The sequence below is a fragment of the Cyanistes caeruleus genome, chromosome 2, assembly GCF_971803275.1.
Source record: "Cyanistes caeruleus chromosome 2, bCyaCae1.hap1.1, whole genome shotgun sequence".
NCBI lineage: Eukaryota > Metazoa > Chordata > Aves > Passeriformes > Paridae > Cyanistes > Cyanistes caeruleus.
In genome coordinates this window covers 77161804-77180606 of record NC_141702.1, presented here as the reverse complement: position 1 = coordinate 77180606, position 18803 = coordinate 77161804, and the positions used below count along the sequence as shown (strand labels likewise).

Below are 18803 nucleotides of genomic sequence, written 5' to 3'. Positions count from 1 at the left end.
CTCTAATAGCTCATTCCTTCAGGTTTGTATTCTCTGCCATGATACAGGCTACTGTTGAACTATGATATTAAAAAGTTTAGAGCAGAGATCAAGGCCCTGCTGCTTTATGTGCAGGGGCTCACAGACAGTTTTTAAAGTCAGATAAAGGAAGCATGTCCTCATTTTATAGACAGGAAATGGAGAAAGACAAAGCAACTTCCCCAAAGTATTTTACTGTCTGTCAGAACCTGAAATTAAACCCCAATTTCCAAAGTTATGATCCACATTTTATCCACAAAGCCATCTGCTTCTGCTTGGCTGGAAAGGCTCCTGTGTTCACAAACTCACACCTGTTTTAAGAAGGTTCCAAAGGCTCCTTTCTAGCACACTGTCTAGAAACAAACGCCAGGGCCACACTGCACAACTTGGCTCTTGTCCTCCAGGACAGGTCTCTGCACCAGCACTCAGGGCTCCTTCTGAGCACTAATTGTGCTTAAAGGCAGACAATCCAGCCTCTGCAGCCTGAAATGCCATGCTGCAGAAACCACCACCTTCCCAGAGTTGGGACAAGCAGTTTTGTACCCTTCAATGCATGCAGAAGAAACCAATGTGTCTGAGACCTGTAACTTAAAATTTAATGTCTTCGTTTCAGCCGGTTCAAATCACAGCTGAGCTGCAAATACTATGAAGAACCTGGTCCTCCAGCCCTATTTCTCTTCCACTGTTATGGACAGATCACTGACTCACATCTCTAAGAATCTGCCCACATATGCCCTCCTGAAAAGAAGCCTCTTACCTAGAATGGCATTCTTCTCCACCTCCAGCATGTCCAAGGCCTTTGCAAATGTATCCCCCAGCCTAGCCACCATCTCTGGCATGTAGAGGTTGTTGTGAGTTCTGAAACAGAAGTGCATTTGGTTTATACTCATGTAAGTCAACCCCTTTTTGCCCTTGACAGTGGAATCCTCTCCTTCAGCTTGTGACCTGCTCTTCTGAGGTAGATGATGAGGAAGGTGAGACCACGCACATGTGCATGGGATCCCCCTTCCCCACCTGCAAAAATATTGGGGAAGCTGACTCAACAGAGACATGGAGTGACTCCACCTCCTGTCCTGAATCTCCTGGCTGCCCCTTCCACTTATTTCAGTTCATCCCACCCCCTGCAAGCATTGGCAGTAAAAACTCCCAGCAATTCTTCAGATGATGCTGGGAACAACTTATTAGCTTGGCCAAAGGGATCGGAGAATGTATTCTTAAAACTGAGAAGACATGGATTCTGCTGTCTCAAAAGATCTTCTGCACCTAAGGCCCCTGCAGGGGGAGGGGCTGTTTCACAGTCCCCAGAATGGCAGGTGGCATCGGAGGGACTCTAGTGAGAACATCAGTCTGATGAGATGTTACTCATGGCAGGCACACATGCACCCTGGACAACACATCCAGCTGGGAACAATTCCGCATCACAAGAAGTGGGTGCTGTCAGCTGTCTGCAAGGGATACCAATTCAGCCATGGGTGGCTGGTTCTTGCCATCCAGGCCAAAATGGGTCCTGTCCCCTCTCTTAGCCAGGGTACTGACACTCAGAGCTGGACTCAGCCAGGGTGTCTCTCTCACCTACCTCTCTCCTTTGAGACCTCAGACCTCCACTCTGGGTGTCGCCAGCTGCACACAGCACAAATCCTGCAGCCTCCTCCAAAACTGCAATGCCATTGTACCTGCTTCTAGAGGTGATCAAGGGCAACTCAGTATCTCCTCCTCAAGCAGCGTTTCCCAAAGCAGGGGGTACATGGGAATGGCTGGGGGAAGGGAGGGTGGACCAACCTCGGGATGTTCTCCAGAGTCTCAGTTTTCACTCATGTATTAAGTATTGGTTCTTTGGGTTGTTTTTTTTTTAAGGTCTACGTTCATAATTCTGGCAACCCTGATGCAGTGATGACTGCCTGCATTTGCAGAAAGCTCCAAAACCGCAACTATCCTGTTTCTCTCTGCAAGTGTTAAATATTACCCTGCCCACTGCACGTGAGGAAGGCAAGTATGTGAACTTCTCAAGAAAGAGCTACACAAATGACTTCTTAAAGACTCATACTCTCATTCTGGGCTGAATCTAACACCATGCAACAGGCCTCAAAGGGGTACAAGCTGATTCTACTTTGCCAAGAAGGGTCAGGGAACAGCCCAGCTTCCACACTGGTTAATGTTGCCCCCATTGACTCAAAAAGCTGTACATTTCCGCTTGAGGCTGAAACCTAGCCGCTAAAATAATCTCTTGTATGTCTCCCGCCCACTGCACGCCAGTGTTGGCTTTGCTTCATGCTGGGAGGAAGGCCAGTGGGGCAAATGCAGGGACTGTGGAACTGCAAAGGTGAACCCTGAAATCCCACTGCACTAACTCCATCAGGACAGGCCAGACATCATATCCTGAAGGTCATGGTCCTTAGTTGTTTCAGAGTCCTTGAAGCATTTTCAGTCTGAGAGTTGGGAGGCAGATGTTCACTTACATGGCACGCTCTCTTAATACTTTAGCAAGTTCCCAGTGGGAATGGAAAGAAAATGGCCTATCACCCACCCCCCATGGGAGTTAAAAAGGCATCCAACAGCCCTCATGTATGATGATGTAGCCCCTAGGCATGTTCCAGCTGAGACTAATCAGCACTCCTGGGTACCCCACACACAGGAAAACAAAGTAAAACTAATTTCAAGAGACATTTCTGTTTTAGAAAAGACAAGCAAAGGATATGGCAGGACTTGGGGAATTTTCAGTGATGATCACAGCTCTGCTAGAAAGAGTATCTGATGCCTACAGAGAACAGCTTATAAACCAGAAGATGAGTCCTTTAGGACAGTCCATGATCGAACAATCCTTTTCCAAAGCTGGAGCTGTCTAAAATGAAAATGCCTCCAGCATCCATGTCTACCCAAGAATTCTTTCACCAGCATTAATGTTTGGCAATGTCAGCATCTCGTCATCAGGAGCTCCAAAAAAGCCTTTGTCTAAGCAAAGCATTTGCTGAGCCTGAGCACTTAATTTGTAACAAAACACGAGCAAATCCCAGCACAATAAAGGCTCTGCACCCATCAGGTCATGCAGCTACTGACTGCAGAAATGCACCAAGGTGGCTGAAAATCATGATTTGGGTTTACATTCAGGAGTGAACATTTTAAGCCAGAAGCTAGAAAACACCTACATGAAATGAGGTGCCACAGAGGACAGGAGAATCATTAGTCTGGAAACTGCAAGCAGTGATTAATAAAGCAACTTCAAAATAATTCATTAAATACAGCTACCAACACAAACACAGGTAGATGCCATTCAAAGATACCTTATTTTTCCACTGCCTGGACTATCTCATTCTTCTCAGTTCTCTGATCTCACCCATAACCTACCTTCAAGCTACTTACCACCCTGGCAAAGGCTAATGGCTTAACAGCTTCACTGCTTCTGTCTGCTAACACAGCAGCAGAATGCCACACACTATTCAGAGAGCAGCGGACCCACCTGCTCAGCCAGACCCATGCTACTGCTACTTGCACATCTGCTCACACAGAAACCAACACAACCTGCAGGGACTTCTGTATCTCTGTCCCACATAAGCACGTGGGCAGCACTGGATGTTGCTTATCCCTACAGAGAGCTGCCCAATGGCACAGATCTAAGAGAAGCATCCATCCCCAGATAGTAATGCAACTATGTCCCTGAAGGCATCCTCAACACAAGCAGCTTTCCTGCCAGGCAGCCTTTCTCATATCCCAATACCTCCTGCCTGCTGACAGGCAGCTACAGATTCCATATTCTCCTGTGTGGTCCATATTAAAGAGGGCTTGAGGAAGATATACATGGAGAAAAGGCACCTGAACTCAGCAAAGAACACAACAGGAGCTCCATAGCGCAAGATCCAGCTTTGCCAAAAAGACATAAGCATCATCATCAGCACTTGCACTGAACAACTATGAGATTGCAGTTGTCAAACAGAGGCTTATATAACCAGCAGCAGCAATGGAAAAATATGAAGTATAAAGATCTACTTTCTTAATACATTATTCATTGGTTCTTGTTAGAGCACCTAGCCTTAAGAAAAGCCCAGATACCTTTGAGTGAAGTACAGCTTTCTCCAAGTATGTTACTGTCATGTACACAGAAAATATTTTGGTCTGCAGGTGAGATGCTTGAACACAGATGCATTTTCTCAAAAAAAGCCCAAACCAGCCATGGAGCCTCTTCCTTTATACTAAATAGAGAACATAGCTCATGTGTTGTCTTGGAGGTGGCAAAAGCCAGACACTGAGTTTCTGCTTCTTCACAGAAGTGGTGATAGAAGTTGGATGACAGTTTCTTAAGCTTGCTGTAACAGAGATCCCAAGTGATTTTACTAAGGCACAAGTTGTGGTAGGAACAGTGACCGGTTGAGGAAAAAGTGTCTATTGCAGCCTGTTCAGACCTTGTGCACTGGTTTAGTTGGTCTCACACAATATGACATGTGTCAGAAAGAAATGGCATGAAGCTACTGCTACTCAGCGCAATTCTACCTAACCTCTCCCAGAAACTCATCAATAGGATCTTCAGCCTTCCAGCATAAAAGGCAAAAACACTTCAAGCACAATTCTGTATGTCTTGCTGGTCACTGGCCAAAGTACCACACACTGTGCTACACAGAGTTCAGTGATGAGAAACACTGCTAGTGTGGGCCAAGACAGCGTGTGCTTTTCCCAACAGTCTAGCATGTTGCTTCTCTCTGCAAGCAGCACATTCCTGCGCGGAGTGACTGCTAAACATACTCAACTAGAGAGAACTTAGGTAACAGGGCCCCTTCCCTTACAAACCCAGGAGCTGAAAAATCAAAGTGGATCTGAAAATGTTCTTTCTTAAAAGGCCCCTGCCAAGAACAGAGCATAAAGTTTTCAAGCATGTAACATGTTATCTCATAAAACTGTCCCATAAGTCTGGCCAAATCCCAGTGTCTGGAGTTACGCTGAGAGAGACTTCTTTATAATTCTAGGAACTGTGTTATTCAGGATTTCCCTTTTCTGCCTTCTCTTGCTCCTTCCCCTGGCTGCCCCAGATCTACACAACACCGGTGACACTGAGTCACTGCAACAGCCTGAGAGTATGCATCCACTGATTTCAAAAGCAGACAGTGCTCTTGAAGAGGAGGCTGCTGCTCATGTTCAGCAAAGCCAGCTTAATTTAACACTGAAGAGAGAACAACGCAAACAGGATGCGATGAGAGCTGGGACTGCCCTGGTGGTGATGGGAGAGGTGGCCTTGTAGGGGCTGAGGGCAGAACACAGATGTCAGCTGAGAAATCATTAACTGAGTGGCAGAACTACAGCAGTGGAGGGGGCAAAGGCAGCCCCAGCACGAGCTCCCATTAGCTTTGATGGCCTCTTGCAGGCCAGACCAATGAACATTCAGAAGGCTCCAGCTTCCCCAGTGCCAGTCCCCACTGTGAGCAGTCAGGAACAGTACTTGGGCACTGGCACCAACTCATATTCCCACTGGCTTCACTGGGCAAACATGCTCTGAGCATTCCACATGTCTATCACAGTTTGGCTTTCAGAGATTTATAAGCAAACGTAAATGATTTCAAGTCAACTTCACCCACCTTATGAGAGCAAGTAAATTGTCAAAAAGCTTCAGGACCTGCTCAGTGCAGGGATTACGGTACATTGGAGTTCCACTGGGCAGGTACCCCAAAAAGAATCCTCCAGCTTTTGCCTCTTCAGTAGCAGCAGGCCAACGAGCTCGTTTCACAACTCCCAGAATGGTGTACACACAAAAGCTTATCTGCAGCAAGAGATGTAGAGAAGCATTTTGTAGTCAGATCACAGTCTGAATCAACAGATTTTCAGAGAAACATGTCCTCATCCCATATCAAAGGGAATGTCAGGCAGTGAACCTAACCTGGTGACAGGAACAAACTCTGGTGAGTTTGCTGCCAGGAAAATGCAGCAAATGATCATGCTATATTCCATCAACATCAGAGAGCCCTGGCCAAGGCAGGATGGCCTAGGAATTCATTATCAGACAATGCACACCCTCTCAAGAGCATGCAAGTAGCCAGGTAGGCTGCTAAAAGGGTCTAGACTATCAGTTCCTCGTATCCTTCATTTGCTGGGACAGATGCAGGATCCAAGATGACACATTAGCCCCTCTATGGACTGTATTTCAGTGTCTTCTACAGGTCTAAGGACAGCAACTCCATCTGCAGTCCAAGCAGAGACCTTACACTAACAATTCAACACATATCTCTGCAGGTGAATTTTAATTATGCTCTGTGCTCCAGTCTGAGCACAAGGTTTTCCATACTGCCTGGTTTAAAAACCACAGTTCACTGTGCCACCTTTCCAAAAATCATGTAAATCAATTGCTTCTCCAAAACCAAACTCCATTAAACAAAGAGTAGGAAACAGTGTGCTTCACTCTGATAAGTAATATGGTTTTGCATGACCTGCATGCTCTTTACTGTAGATTAAAGAGCCAAGACCAGCCTGTTATTCAGCAGTCTGAAAAACCTATTGATCCAAACTCCAAAGAAATACACAATCAGGAAAACTCGTGTGTAGTCACAAAAGAAATGGGGGATGGAAGGAGACAGGTCTCCTTTCACCAGTGATTACACCTCTCCTGGCAATGATACTCACTCTAGACCGGTTCAGGCCACTAGGATCTTCCAAGACTGGATCAGCAATTTTGTTGTCTGCACCCACGTAGGATATAAAGGCTTCAGGATCTGAGAGGACTCTGGCAGCAGCAAAAGACAGCAATGGGATTATTGTTTTTACCAGGGAATTTCAGCAGAACTTTGCACTGGCAATAAATATCTAACAAATACAGATCAGGCTAGAGAGGCTAGGTAGTACTCCATCCTGTATGTGGGAACACGATTAAAATCATCAGAGATGTATACACTCTTCAAACATTATCAGTTCTCTTGGGCTGTTGAGATCTAAAAGATTCAAATCTCTTAGGAAGATGGCCCTGCTGGGAAAACGCTTGTGCATGCCCAGCCACCCAGAGCCACATGACATCTCAGCTTTAGTAAGAACTCAGCTTCCTACCTTCTCCTGGGGATGAGCAAGGTTGTCTTTTATTTCTCATTTTCTGCAAATGCTTTGAGCATGCTGGGGAATGTTCCTTTATTACCTTAAGCAACTCTCACCCAGAAACTTTCAGCAAACAGCATTTAGTCTGTTGGCAGTTTCTGAACTGTATAACTATTATCACAATGGCTGCCCCCAGCACAGGAGGTCAAGAGGCACAGGCAGCCCACCACCTTCCTATGGCTTCTGTGTTTCCTTACTGGGCATGGCATTACTTCCTCAACACCTCCAGCTCAAAGTCGGAGAAGAAATGACCAACAGAATGAAAAATAACCCATACCTCTGCATCTCTGGGGATAGCCATAAGCCAGCCACAGGAGCCATGAGCTCCTCCAGGAAAGCTTTCTGTCGCTCATAGTCCTTAAACTGGTTGCTGATGAGGACAAGGGCCTCCATAAGAGCACACTTCTCCATCTGCGTCAGAAGTAGCTCATTTGACAGCAGCTGTTTCACGTGGTTGTACAACATCTCAAAGTTTGGCTAGAAAACACATCCAAGTGGAAAAGCATCATGCATTTGGTACAGAGGAGGGCCACTGGGGGAAGTAGAGAAGGGGTGTACTGTACAGCTGGAGGAGCATGTCTGTTACTTTTTCTCAGCATAGGCATCTCCTCCTCACACTCAGGTTTCTCTTTATGTTCAGTCTAAGAGAATTTCTATTCTTCCCCACCCCTGTATTATTATCTTGCATCCATTTTACTTTAACTCTCCAGAATGACAGAAGTAGGAACAGGAAATCTCTCCCTAGGCAGTTATATCCCTTAAAGCAGTATCACACCTCAAATTGGTTCTGGTGCTTTTATTTGCTCACAGAAAGCACCTTGCTTCTTTGGCCACACTGAGGATTCTTCTATATCTTTGCTTGTGGTAACAATTCATATGGTTACAATGAGTGCCACAGGAATTCTTGCATTTCTTCCTTTCCTTCTCTCCAGTTGTCACCAAATCTACCCATAATATTGTACAAGCATTAGCAATCATCCCTGTCAGCAAAGTCATCTGAACATCTTTTGGTGCAACTCTGGGTCCTTGGCTCTCCTAGTGAGGATGTCTGGCCATGGGAAAGAGACTGCTATAGCTCAATGACCAATGAAGTGGAACAAAAACCAACCCACCATTAGTTCTTAGCATCAATTGCAGAATGCAGACTGGAACCTCCAAATTACCTTAATTAACATCCTTTAAAAATGTCTTTGTTTAAACTAGCAATATCCTATGGTCCTCCCATAATCCTAGGTCCCACTCCACAGAAACACATCTAAAGAATGTTGCATGCAGAGACTGTTTACTTCAGCAAAACAAACAAAACATAGCTCATAGAATTTAAATGTATTTGTTTTCTAATCTCCTCAAGCTCATCAAAAAATCAAATACTCTCCTTTTCCTCCTATATTCTGTTAAGTAACAGAAGAAAATCTGGTGATTAGCTATGCTAGTGTCTTCAGCTAAGGAATCAACGGAGACCAGCACAGGTGATAACATGGACATTCAGCAAACATTCCCATAAAACCAATGCAGAGCTGCTTGTATCCTCCTCCTCATACCTTTTACATTTAACCCGCCAATCTACAATTCAGCTCCTCAGGCAGAAAATTTTTCAGTGGGGAAGGAAAGAGGTACAGGGAATGAACCACTTTGCCATTTGTGTAGCAGGAATGCTTCTTGCAAGGAAAGCAGAGACTGCAGCCAAGGAACTTGAAAATCCCACAAAATCCAACTGAAACTGAGGCAAGATTCTTCATGACAACTGCATTTACATACCAGGACAAGCTGAGGGTAATCCCGGCACATCTTTATGATTGAGGAGCATGCATGCCTTCTCACATTCTTCACTGCTCGAGTTCTAGGAGCCTGGACAGACACAACAAACTTCAATGCAACAAAACAAAAGTTCAGCCAAATGCAGGGTATCTTCAAGAGACAGATTCATTATGTGTATTTTTCTGCACTGTTGAGCACAGATCAAAAAAAACATTTCCATGCCTCCCCTGCTCCCTCCAAACAATCACGCAGCAATCAAATTTCCTCTGCAGCAGTAGTCAACTCAAGAAGTCCATGTTCAAACAAGCTGTACTTTAGGAGTGAGGATGCCATGACTCTTACTGACTGTTTTAAGACTTCAAGCATTCCTTAGGTAACTGGTGGGTTTACAGGCATCCTTCAGAGCCACGTATACCAAGTACTGAAAGAATACACAGAGCTAATGAAGGGATTTCACTCTCAGGAAGGCCTGCACTGACTGGGGAAGTAAGTGTATTGGCCTTAGAGCACACCTATGGTGTTCTAAGCTTGTGAGCCAAAGCTTAGTAGAGATCAGCAGTATCTAGACTGCCCAGATTTTTCAGGAGCAGAACTATGCTTGAGAAGCCTACTTCAGCAGTCTTCAGACTCAGGATGGTCTCTCCACTAGAATATGATTTGATCCAACTGTTATAGCTCATTAGTAGATAATTCAGACGTACCTTACTTTCTTCTACAACTTCAAAGGTAACTGAAGCAAACAGCTGTGAGAAAAGAAAAATCAAAAACTCATATAACTTGTTAATATTTAGTACTCACGTCTGTTTGAGCTCAAGGGACATGTAATAAAGATTTTAGTGCAATTTCACTGAAATCAGTGAAGAACCCCTGAGTAAGTTGAAAGTTTTGAAGAAAATCATCAATACAGTGAGGCCTTGAAATAAAACATGGCCAGAGCATGCACTCATAATATTAAGATTTAAGGCTAAGAACTACAAAATTTGGGTTAATTGACATTACTCTTCTTCTGACAAGCCTCAGTCTTGGTTTCTCCCATCTTTAACATGAAGGATAGTCCTTCCTTGACAGCAACACCAAGAGGATTGACTCCTGTAGTTTAGTGCAAGAGCCTTGCACCACAAAAAGCTGATGTGATTTTAGCTGGGTCTGCACATACCTACCTTGGAAAGTACTTGCGGGAGGTATTCTGGTCGGTAAGTGACAAATGGAAAGAGAGCAGAGACGTTGGTGAGCACACAGGACAGGATGAGAGGATCTTTTGTTTCAAAATTAAGGACAAGCTGCAATAGATCTATGCCATCATTCACTGGGATTTCCTACAAAGGTAGCAAAAAAAAAAAAAAAAAAAGGAAAGAAAAAGGGAGGCAACACTCAATACTCCAAGCTGTAGTATACTTCCTACAAAAACACGGAAAAAGGCTGAGGCAAAAAGGACAGCAGCATCGCCACTGCTGATAGGGCAGTCTTGAGACATCAGTCTCTAGTCCCCATATTATTGCTTGCACCCCTCTGGGAAAGGCAAATTTCCTCTCTCAGTCTGTCTCCCAGTTCTCCTCTTGACAGTGTCCAACAGATTCCATGCTTAACCAACTGTATTGACCCACATAATTATTCTACTGTGATTAGACTGATGAGTGCATGAGCAGCTTAATCTAATAAAAAAATCAAGTCAGTCTACATCAAACTGATCCTTCTGATTTGCCTGTTGTTGAACAAAAGATAGAGATAAATACTTCTGATCTCCTACTCTGTGGGCATAAGTTCCTCTCATTGAGTTAGAAGTATAAAAAAAAAAATTAAAGGAAATCTATTAAGAGGATAATTAAATAACTCAATACATTTTTCCTTAAGCAATCTCTTCTACTCTAGCAAGGCACTATGTAAAAGCATGTCACCTGAGCACTCTCCTGTGACTTCTCATCCCATAGTGTCCAAAATTAAGACCTGCCAGTGTAAGTTTGGTGTCATCAAAAGAAGGGTCATTATTTCTCATGAGAATGGCTCACCAAACAATCTGGGTTTTGCATGAGATAACCAGTTACAACAAACTGCTCAAGGATAACATGACCGCAAAAACCCACTGGTGTTTGACCCAGAAGCCAGGAGAGAAGGCAGGAGCATGGGATACACATACATCTTTATCCATGGTTCGAAACATCTGGCTGATGACGCTCTCCGAGAAGAAGGTCATGGCATCCCACTGCACAAAGGATGGAGAGAAGATGGAGCAGAGACCTTCGCCTGTCTTAGCTGAAAGGAAGAGAACACTGGAGCTCTCACCATGCTCCTCAGCAGCAGCCTGGTAAGTTCCTGTGCTGCAGCACCTTAGCACTCACAAGTATTTTAAGCACACTTTGCAGGCAGGGATGCACTGGGAGCAATTAAGGTAATCTCGTGTGATTTGCTTCACTCAATTGAAGGCTCCTGAGACATAAGTCTTTGAGGTACTATGCAGAGCAATATGAACAAATCACAGAAGGGAAAAGAAGGGAGACCACATGCCCAGACTCAGCACCACAGGCAAGACTGCTCTCGGTGTGACTTTGCAGAGCACCAAGCAGCCTTCCTTCACAGCAGGGAAAGCAAAAGTGACTAACAAGGGGTTTTCCAGATAGGCATAACTTCCTTAACAAAAGCAATCAATGTTACAAAGGTAAAATGGCCCAAACAATTGTAAAATTTTATCAGAGGGACAGCTGTACCTGTTCTGCAGACAGATTTAGAGGGAGGAAAGGAGGAGCCAGGGGCTTTACATTACTTATTCCACATGTAGATTCCAAAGGGAAAAATTACAGAAGGGATGGGTTTGACATGGTTTTGCTTTTAACTTGCAAAAACCTTAAAAGCCTGAAAATCTTGCACGGAGTCTTGGCTACCACTTAAAGAACTGAAACAACATCAACAAAAAAAAGGCCAAGAAATTTCTTCATGGCTTTAATTAAAAAACAAATCCCATATCCCTAACTTTTTTCAGGTAACCTACAGTTCATGGGTCCAGGATCAACAGGAGCTGTGAGTTGGTACTTCAGCCATTCACCAGCCATTTGGAAGCCAGTTAGAGGGTCCAGACGACAAGCCATCCTCATCACCTCTCCTTGCTGGGCTCGGAAAGCTGCAGGGAAAAATCAGACCCCAAGAAACCAGCTGATGCTGCAAATTTTGCAGACCCATGAGCACTAAGGACTTTTGCTCTGGCTTTGTGTAGTGAGCACAGATACACAAACAGTAAAGCAGGTACAACAGGATAGGCAAGTTTTCAAGTAATTTAAGTGGACTAAAAAATGATGGACTAACATTAAAAAGTACAATTAAAATGCAGTATGAATTATGAAAATCTATGCTGATGTCTTCTCATGGTCTTAAAAACTGAGAGCCAGATACAATTAATGGATAAGGGGTTTTTACCTCGGTATTTTATAAGGATTCTTATTGGTGCACCACTTTGCCAAGGTGTAACGCGGCACCTTTTACTTCACCAAGATAAAAACCTCTTATCCCTTAACTGTGTCTGGCTCTCAGGTTTCTTCAAACCAGGATGAGGCATCAATGCTAAACCAGATTTACTACAATTAAGCCTCTATTCTTAATTTAAAATAGTCCTCAAACTATAAACATTTGCCACTTACAGAGCATCTTGGGATACTGAGATAAAATTATTAGCATTAGGTAACTACTACTTCCTTTAGCTACACATACTTCTTCTAGATTATTCAACCAATGACAAACAAATTTGAACTCAAAACTCAGTTGCCCTGTTTTCAATTTCAATATACTAAAAACAAAGTACAGAACAGGAATTTCACTTGTTCCAAAATATTCCGGTGCATGACCACACAAAAGAATCAGCTCTGCTGACTGTACAAATGCAACTTCCATTTTTTAATAAAATTGTGTTGCCAAGTAATTTTATTTTATGTTTCAAATTAATTATGATTTCTTATATATGTAATGTCTTCAATATAACTCCCTCTAAAACTATTGCAGATTCTGGCTTTGTGCATTCAGCCACTTTATCATTTCTATTCAAATGGATTTATTACAGTAAGTGAAATTATCTAGTAGGCAATAAAAAATGCAACACTTAAAAACTTCAGACATAAATGTAAAAAGTAAAAATTTATGTAATTTGTTCAATGTATTCTCCCACCCAAGTTAGTACTGAACTACACCAGCCAGTGAGAACCAACTTCAGTTTTGGGAAGAAAAATACAAAATGAAAGAAAAAGTAAAATCATTAATATCCAGTGCTGGTTTAAGATCCCGATTAAATCTGGCTATTTTAATTGCTCAACTCCCGCTATTGGTATATTGGAAAATGGCTCAGACTATTCACTGAGTCTTCACAGAAGTATGTTGAACATCATTTATTTCTATCTTTAGCACACTTTTATAGGGTCTGACAGAGTCTGCGGGCTCAGCAAGCTACTATTGGTTAATACATATTGTTTTACATTCTTTCCCCAATACACAATGCCATTGTTTTTCTTTATTCTCGCTGCTCCAGGAGAGTTTCAAGGACACTGCCTTTAATACTGCTGCCTGGATTAAAAGCTGGCTTGTGCAACCAGGCTTTTACTAAAATATCATGCCCTTGTTGTGCTAAAATATTCTTTACATTGGTACTAAACCAGAAGCTTCCTATCAGGGCCAAGACAGATTTTCTTTCTGGAATGCCATCTAAAGTATTTTGTAAGCTGCCTTCCTTTCCTAACCTGAGCATGAATTGAGGCTGTTTGATTTCCTTCTCTAGGTGACCAAAAGACACACTTGCTTTCACACCAGGATGCTATTAGGCCATCTATCTGACCAGCCAGCAAAACAACAACAAATAACAGTAAAATTAAATACATGAGCTGCCCCAGGAAAATCCTAACTTAATTTACTCCAAGATCCAGACTTAAGAAGTTGAGAAACAAATGGAAGCTGCCAAGCCAATTTGGTAGGCTCCAAGCTCAGCCAGTGGCTAAAAGCAGGAAGAAAGGCACAGACAACAGAATGCACAAAGGGTCATGGCAACTTACAGTTGAAGAAGGCATTGAAGTCCTCATCACTGTCAAAATCAAAACGGGAGTATTCACAGCTGGGGCTGTCTGCTTTGGAAGGAAAGCCCACCTGGAGACAAAGTGGAAAAGGTCAGGAACAAAGAGAAGTCACCCATCACAGCTAACACCAGCTTCAAGGAGATGAAGGCTGGAGACAAGGATTAAGATACAACTGTGTGCTCAGCAGCCTGGAGATCATGTCTGGCCACAACACAAGAAAAATGTAGTTTCTTCCCCCATGACCCACAGGCCATGCTCACCAGGCCCTTTCTCACAACCAACTGTGATTTTCACATACCTTCACCAGGTTGGTCATCGATGCACGGAGATACTTGGGAACAACAGCCAGCAACAAAGGGTCGTGAGACAGAACTTCATGCCGAAAAAGAGCTCCCCATGTGATCTGGGTGGAAGACCGCAGAAACTGGGGGACAAAGAGAGAAAAGAGAGAAGCAGGAGGATTTCAGTGCTGGAATTTCCACTGCTAACATTAAGTGCTGCTATCAGAAACCAACAGCAAATTACAGTGACTATTAAGTTGAGGCCAAGGCACCTTGATGGCACCCCCCCCAAAATCCCAGAAAGCAAAAAATCTCTAATAATAGGAATGGCTGCAAATTCTCAATTTTCTACTCAGTTCTCTGTGTCAGGAACTGCTCCTGATGGGGTGGTAATGGAGTAGAAAACACTGCCTTCCAGGCCTTCAGCTGAAATGGAGAGCCTAGAGAGCAGTATTTAGCAGCTGAAGTTCTGTTTTCTACAGGCTAGCTCAATTATGCATTCACACACACAAACACATTTGAAACTTTCAGTCCTTTACATACCTGGCTGGGATGGGTTGTGAAGGCTAAAAATGACTCAAGGTATTTTCCAAAGTTGGCTGGCGTTTCCACATCACAATCTGAGCCCTATGAGGAACATGAAGTATTTCAGACAAAATACTAACTTTATGGCAGGCTGGGCTCACAAATGGTATTTTTCAGGGTAAAGCAGGAGCACTACATCCAAGGCCATAGACTGTAAAGGAGCAGAGACAGAAACACTGAACAACTGATTTTTTTCTGAAACCAGTATAGCCCAAGGAGCATCAAGTTCTGTTGACCAGCCTGGAGGTGCTTGAGACACCACCACCCTCATCCAAGAGTAAAGGGTGACTTCTCACATAGTGGAGTTCCATTAAAACCAAATTCACAACCACTACTGTTGCCGCAAGTCACAACTTTACTCCTGTTGGGTCAACCCCACATAGCAGTACCAAAGTTGTGCAATTCAAACTGAAGAATTTCACAAGAAAATATACAAAGATAATTTCACCCAATTTCTCCAAACATTTTGTGTATTTAACATTTGCATATCCATGACCAGTAACCTTCTTGGAAGTTTGTAATGACATTAAGTTTTGCCCAGAGCCATGAATTCAAGTTTTGCTGCTTCTCAGAAACTGTAACATGGCCTGGTGCCCTCAACATCCCTGAAACTACACAGCTCAGTGCTGCCTCTCCCAAGTGAATCTGAATTAGCAAGCTCCATCTCATTACTTCATTATGGATTACCAGCTCTGACTGTCCAACAGCAAGGGAAATCACAGCAAGTAGTAATGCAACCTGTATGCTGTCCACTCTTTTTAGGAATGATATCTCAAAGGTTGTTTTCGGTTTTTTCTTTCTCTCCTTATGAGACTTTGCTCTATCACTTTTACAGGCTGGTTGCTTCAATCTCCCCACAAACAGCATCTCTCAACAAGCCTGCCCTCTTTATTGTAGAAGCACTGAGCTGAATGGAGGGAGTTGGAATTCAGCACCAGCATGGCACCAACGGTATGAATTTGCATTTCATTTCAACCTTGACACAAAGCATTACAAAGATGAACAACAGGAATAAAACCCGTTTCTTCCTTCAGCTTGAGAGAGTCTTGGTAGAAGAACAGACAGGTATACTCTCTGAGTTATTTTTACTGGGAAATTTAAAAGGCTTCCAATAGATGAGTAATTTCCTGGACCAGATTTTCTGTAGCAGTAGTCAGCTAAAAACCTAACCAATTTTCAGTGAAGCTCAGCATTTTACAGAGGTTATAGGAAATGGTTCTTGATGACAGCAAAGCCCTGGCATCAGTCAGGGTCCCTCCAGTCTAAACTCCTATGACTTGGCAGGATACAGTTAACCCACTTAACAGCAGAGCCATTTCTGCCTTCTGGAAATGCGTGGAGAGAACCCTACAGCTGCCAAATGTGCAGAGAGAACCCTGGTCCTACCTTAGATCAGGGTTGCCTCAAGCCCCAGCCCTTAAAACTAGCCCTGCCAGGGTTGCTGCTGGTATTGATAAAGACTTACTAGCAACGCACATAGCTGGCTGCCCAATGCACACAAAACTTGGCAAAGTCTCTTCAAGAAAACATAGTGCTTCTCCACCAGGCCTTCTCCATCTGCTGTCCTGGGAATGAGGGAAGGGGGGAAAAACAGGATCACAGTTACTCACACTGTAGGTGATTGGCACACTGCTGTCTATCTTGTAGATAAAAAGAGGACTAGAGCAATTTGATTTTATTGCAGTGGGATTTTCTTTGCTATTATCAAGAAGTACTGCTTTATTGGCATCTAAAACCTCTGAAATTGCCTCTTTGAAAGAGTCCCTCCTCCTGATCAGTTTCAGGCTAAAACAGAAACCCAGGGAAGCTGTGATATTTACACCTCTTCCTCTTTCAATTACGGATTTTGAAAAAAAAAACCCCACCAAATCCTGGTTTTCCAGATTTTGCAAAAGAAATAGTGGTTTTGTTCTCTCCTATCCCTGCTTCCTTTTCCTAAGCAGCAGTATCTTTTGCACCTACAGAGCCATTTGTATGCAGTTTTGTATGAAATCACAGCAGCACTGTGGTACTCACTGGGCAGCAGAGAGGATGCAGTGCATGGCAACATCTCCAAACAAGACCATCAGAGGCTTCCGATCCTCCAGCTTACCCTACGCACAAAACACACCACATGCCTCAATTAGAACATAACTATTTATTCCCATCTACATAAATATTTATTTCCATCTGCAAGCAAAATTAGGAGAATCAGTTTTCTTTCCATCTGGGGAGAGGCTTAAATCCACATATGATTTAAGTAAAAGCTTGCCATAATTCCAAGGTATCCAATCTAAAAAAATGTCTTCAAGCAATCCCACCACAGGAACTTCACAGGGCAAAACTGACCCTGAGACGTTATCTATTATTCACAGAAGACTGGCTAGTTACTTACACGCAGCTGATAAACACTCAGCCTTGACACTCAGCTGCTTGTGAACAAATGGGTCAAATCACCTGTTTAGATTCTGGTGTCATTTCTCTGAGCTGCCAGGTGACACAGCTGCTAACATTATTTTCCACTTCACAGTTCTAGGAAGTGGGGGGTAGAAGGTCAGTGAGAACCTCCAAGTTCAAACTGCAAGGAGAAGTGAGCACAGAATTTTGAAAAGGTTCCAATGGTTGCTCCACATATTGTGTTGGCATGACATTCACACCAAAAATCATTAACAGAATCAGCTAAATTTGAATTTTGGTTCTCAGATAAAAGGGCAAAGATATCATTGTTCAGTCTGAAAAATTATATAGGAGAACAGGAGAAAAATAAAAGGGAGCCGGAAGAGCCAGGGAGGAAGAACTCACTTTCCTGCTGACAGCAATCAGGAGACACTCTGCTGCTCCAACTTGGAGTTCAGGCTCATTTAGGAGCAGACACAACATCTCCAAGAGCTTGCAGTTGTCTGCCGTAATATGGCTTAGGGCTACCCAGTCAATGTAGCCAGCCAAAGTGTTGAGTGCCGCTATCCCCACACGACAGTTAGCCTGGGCCTGTGAAAAGAGAGGAGGAACGAGTTCAGAGCCAGAGAAAAACACAGATTCCCATCTAAAGCCACCCACTCCCTGAAATAACAGTACCAAGAACCCCCCTGAGAAACTGATATTTGGACCCTTCTGCTGCCACTCCTCACTTGTCTCTTTTCAAGGAGTTTGTACTAAGAGTGAACAAATCCATCTGCATGAAACTGCAAGGAACAGACTTGAAAGCCTGGGAAAAGCCTAACCTAAGTAACCTTACTCTTGAGAATTACTAATGAGATAATTCCCATATAGCTCCACTCACCTTTGGTTCCTGAGCCAAATCAATCTTCTGAAAAAGAGAATAAGAGAGGGTAAGTGAACAGTCACTGCACATGTTTCCACCCAGCCATTGCTGGACAGGCTTATCCTCAAAGACACAGCTCAAAAAGAGGCTGCATCACAGTCTTCTACTCAGGATATTGCTCCAGCCAACAAAGTCACCTCTGCAGCCCCCAGCCAGGTAAGACAACAGGACTCTGAACTGCCAAGTTAAGCCACAATTCCCTTCTCATCCAAAAGGTAACACTCCAGTCTGCAGGCACCGGGGAGACACAGGGGACAAGAAGGAAAGGCATTTTGGTACTTCCTGGAGGCTTCCATTGAAGAAGCTTTTGACCTCTTAAGAGCATCTTACACCCAAAAGCCAGACGCTGAAAAGATGCTTTAATATTCAGGTCTGAAAGGGTGATTTGTCCATGGTCAGGCAGCTGGAGAGAGCTGGAGCAACAATTTACAGCCTGACTCCCAGGCCTAGGACATTTAACAGCAACAATGCACTCACTGCATGTACCATCTTTTTGCCTAAAAAAACAAGTCCCTCGGATACACAAGTTTTATTTGTTTTTCAGATGCAAAGACACCACAAGCATTTCTTTCTACTGCAAGGTTTTGGTTTGGACTATTCATCGCAGTGACTTTTAGTTTAATCAGCTTGAGTCCCAAACATTTAATATATGACCTGCCTTATAAATTATGTTTATCTATGAATCCATCATACTTATAAGCACAGCACATTATACAGTCTTGGGGATCTGTCCATCATCTTCCCCAGTCTGTGTGCAGA

General features: G+C 43.5%; 1 protein-coding gene across 4 annotated transcripts in view; it reads right to left on the bottom strand.

The window, feature by feature from the left end:
- The window catches only part of XPO5 (exportin 5), a 30102-nt gene that overhangs the window by 7646 nt on the left and 3653 nt on the right, over positions 1-18803 (bottom strand). For 2 of the 4 annotated variants that reach the window (XM_086878000.1, XM_086878002.1), the window contains 16 exons: positions 18003-18029; positions 17525-17710; positions 16760-16836; positions 16209-16308; positions 14702-14785; positions 14176-14301; positions 13857-13947; positions 11819-11947; positions 10970-11085; positions 9996-10151; positions 9537-9578; positions 8836-8943; positions 7355-7554; positions 6616-6715; positions 5577-5758; positions 776-876 (listed from right to left, as the gene is read on the bottom strand). In XM_086878000.1, the coding sequence (XP_086734126.1) occupies positions 776-876; positions 5577-5758; positions 6616-6715; positions 7355-7554; positions 8836-8943; positions 9537-9578; positions 9996-10151; positions 10970-11085; positions 11819-11947; positions 13857-13947; positions 14176-14301; positions 14702-14785; positions 16209-16308; positions 16760-16836; positions 17525-17710; positions 18003-18029 (1825 nt within the window). The remainder of the gene's footprint in view (positions 1-775; positions 877-5576; positions 5759-6615; positions 6716-7354; positions 7555-8835; positions 8944-9536; positions 9579-9995; positions 10152-10969; positions 11086-11818; positions 11948-13856; positions 13948-14175; positions 14302-14701; positions 14786-16208; positions 16309-16759; positions 16837-17524; positions 17711-18002; positions 18030-18803) is intronic. The other 2 variants (XM_086878001.1, XM_086878003.1) reach the window with 1 other exon arrangement.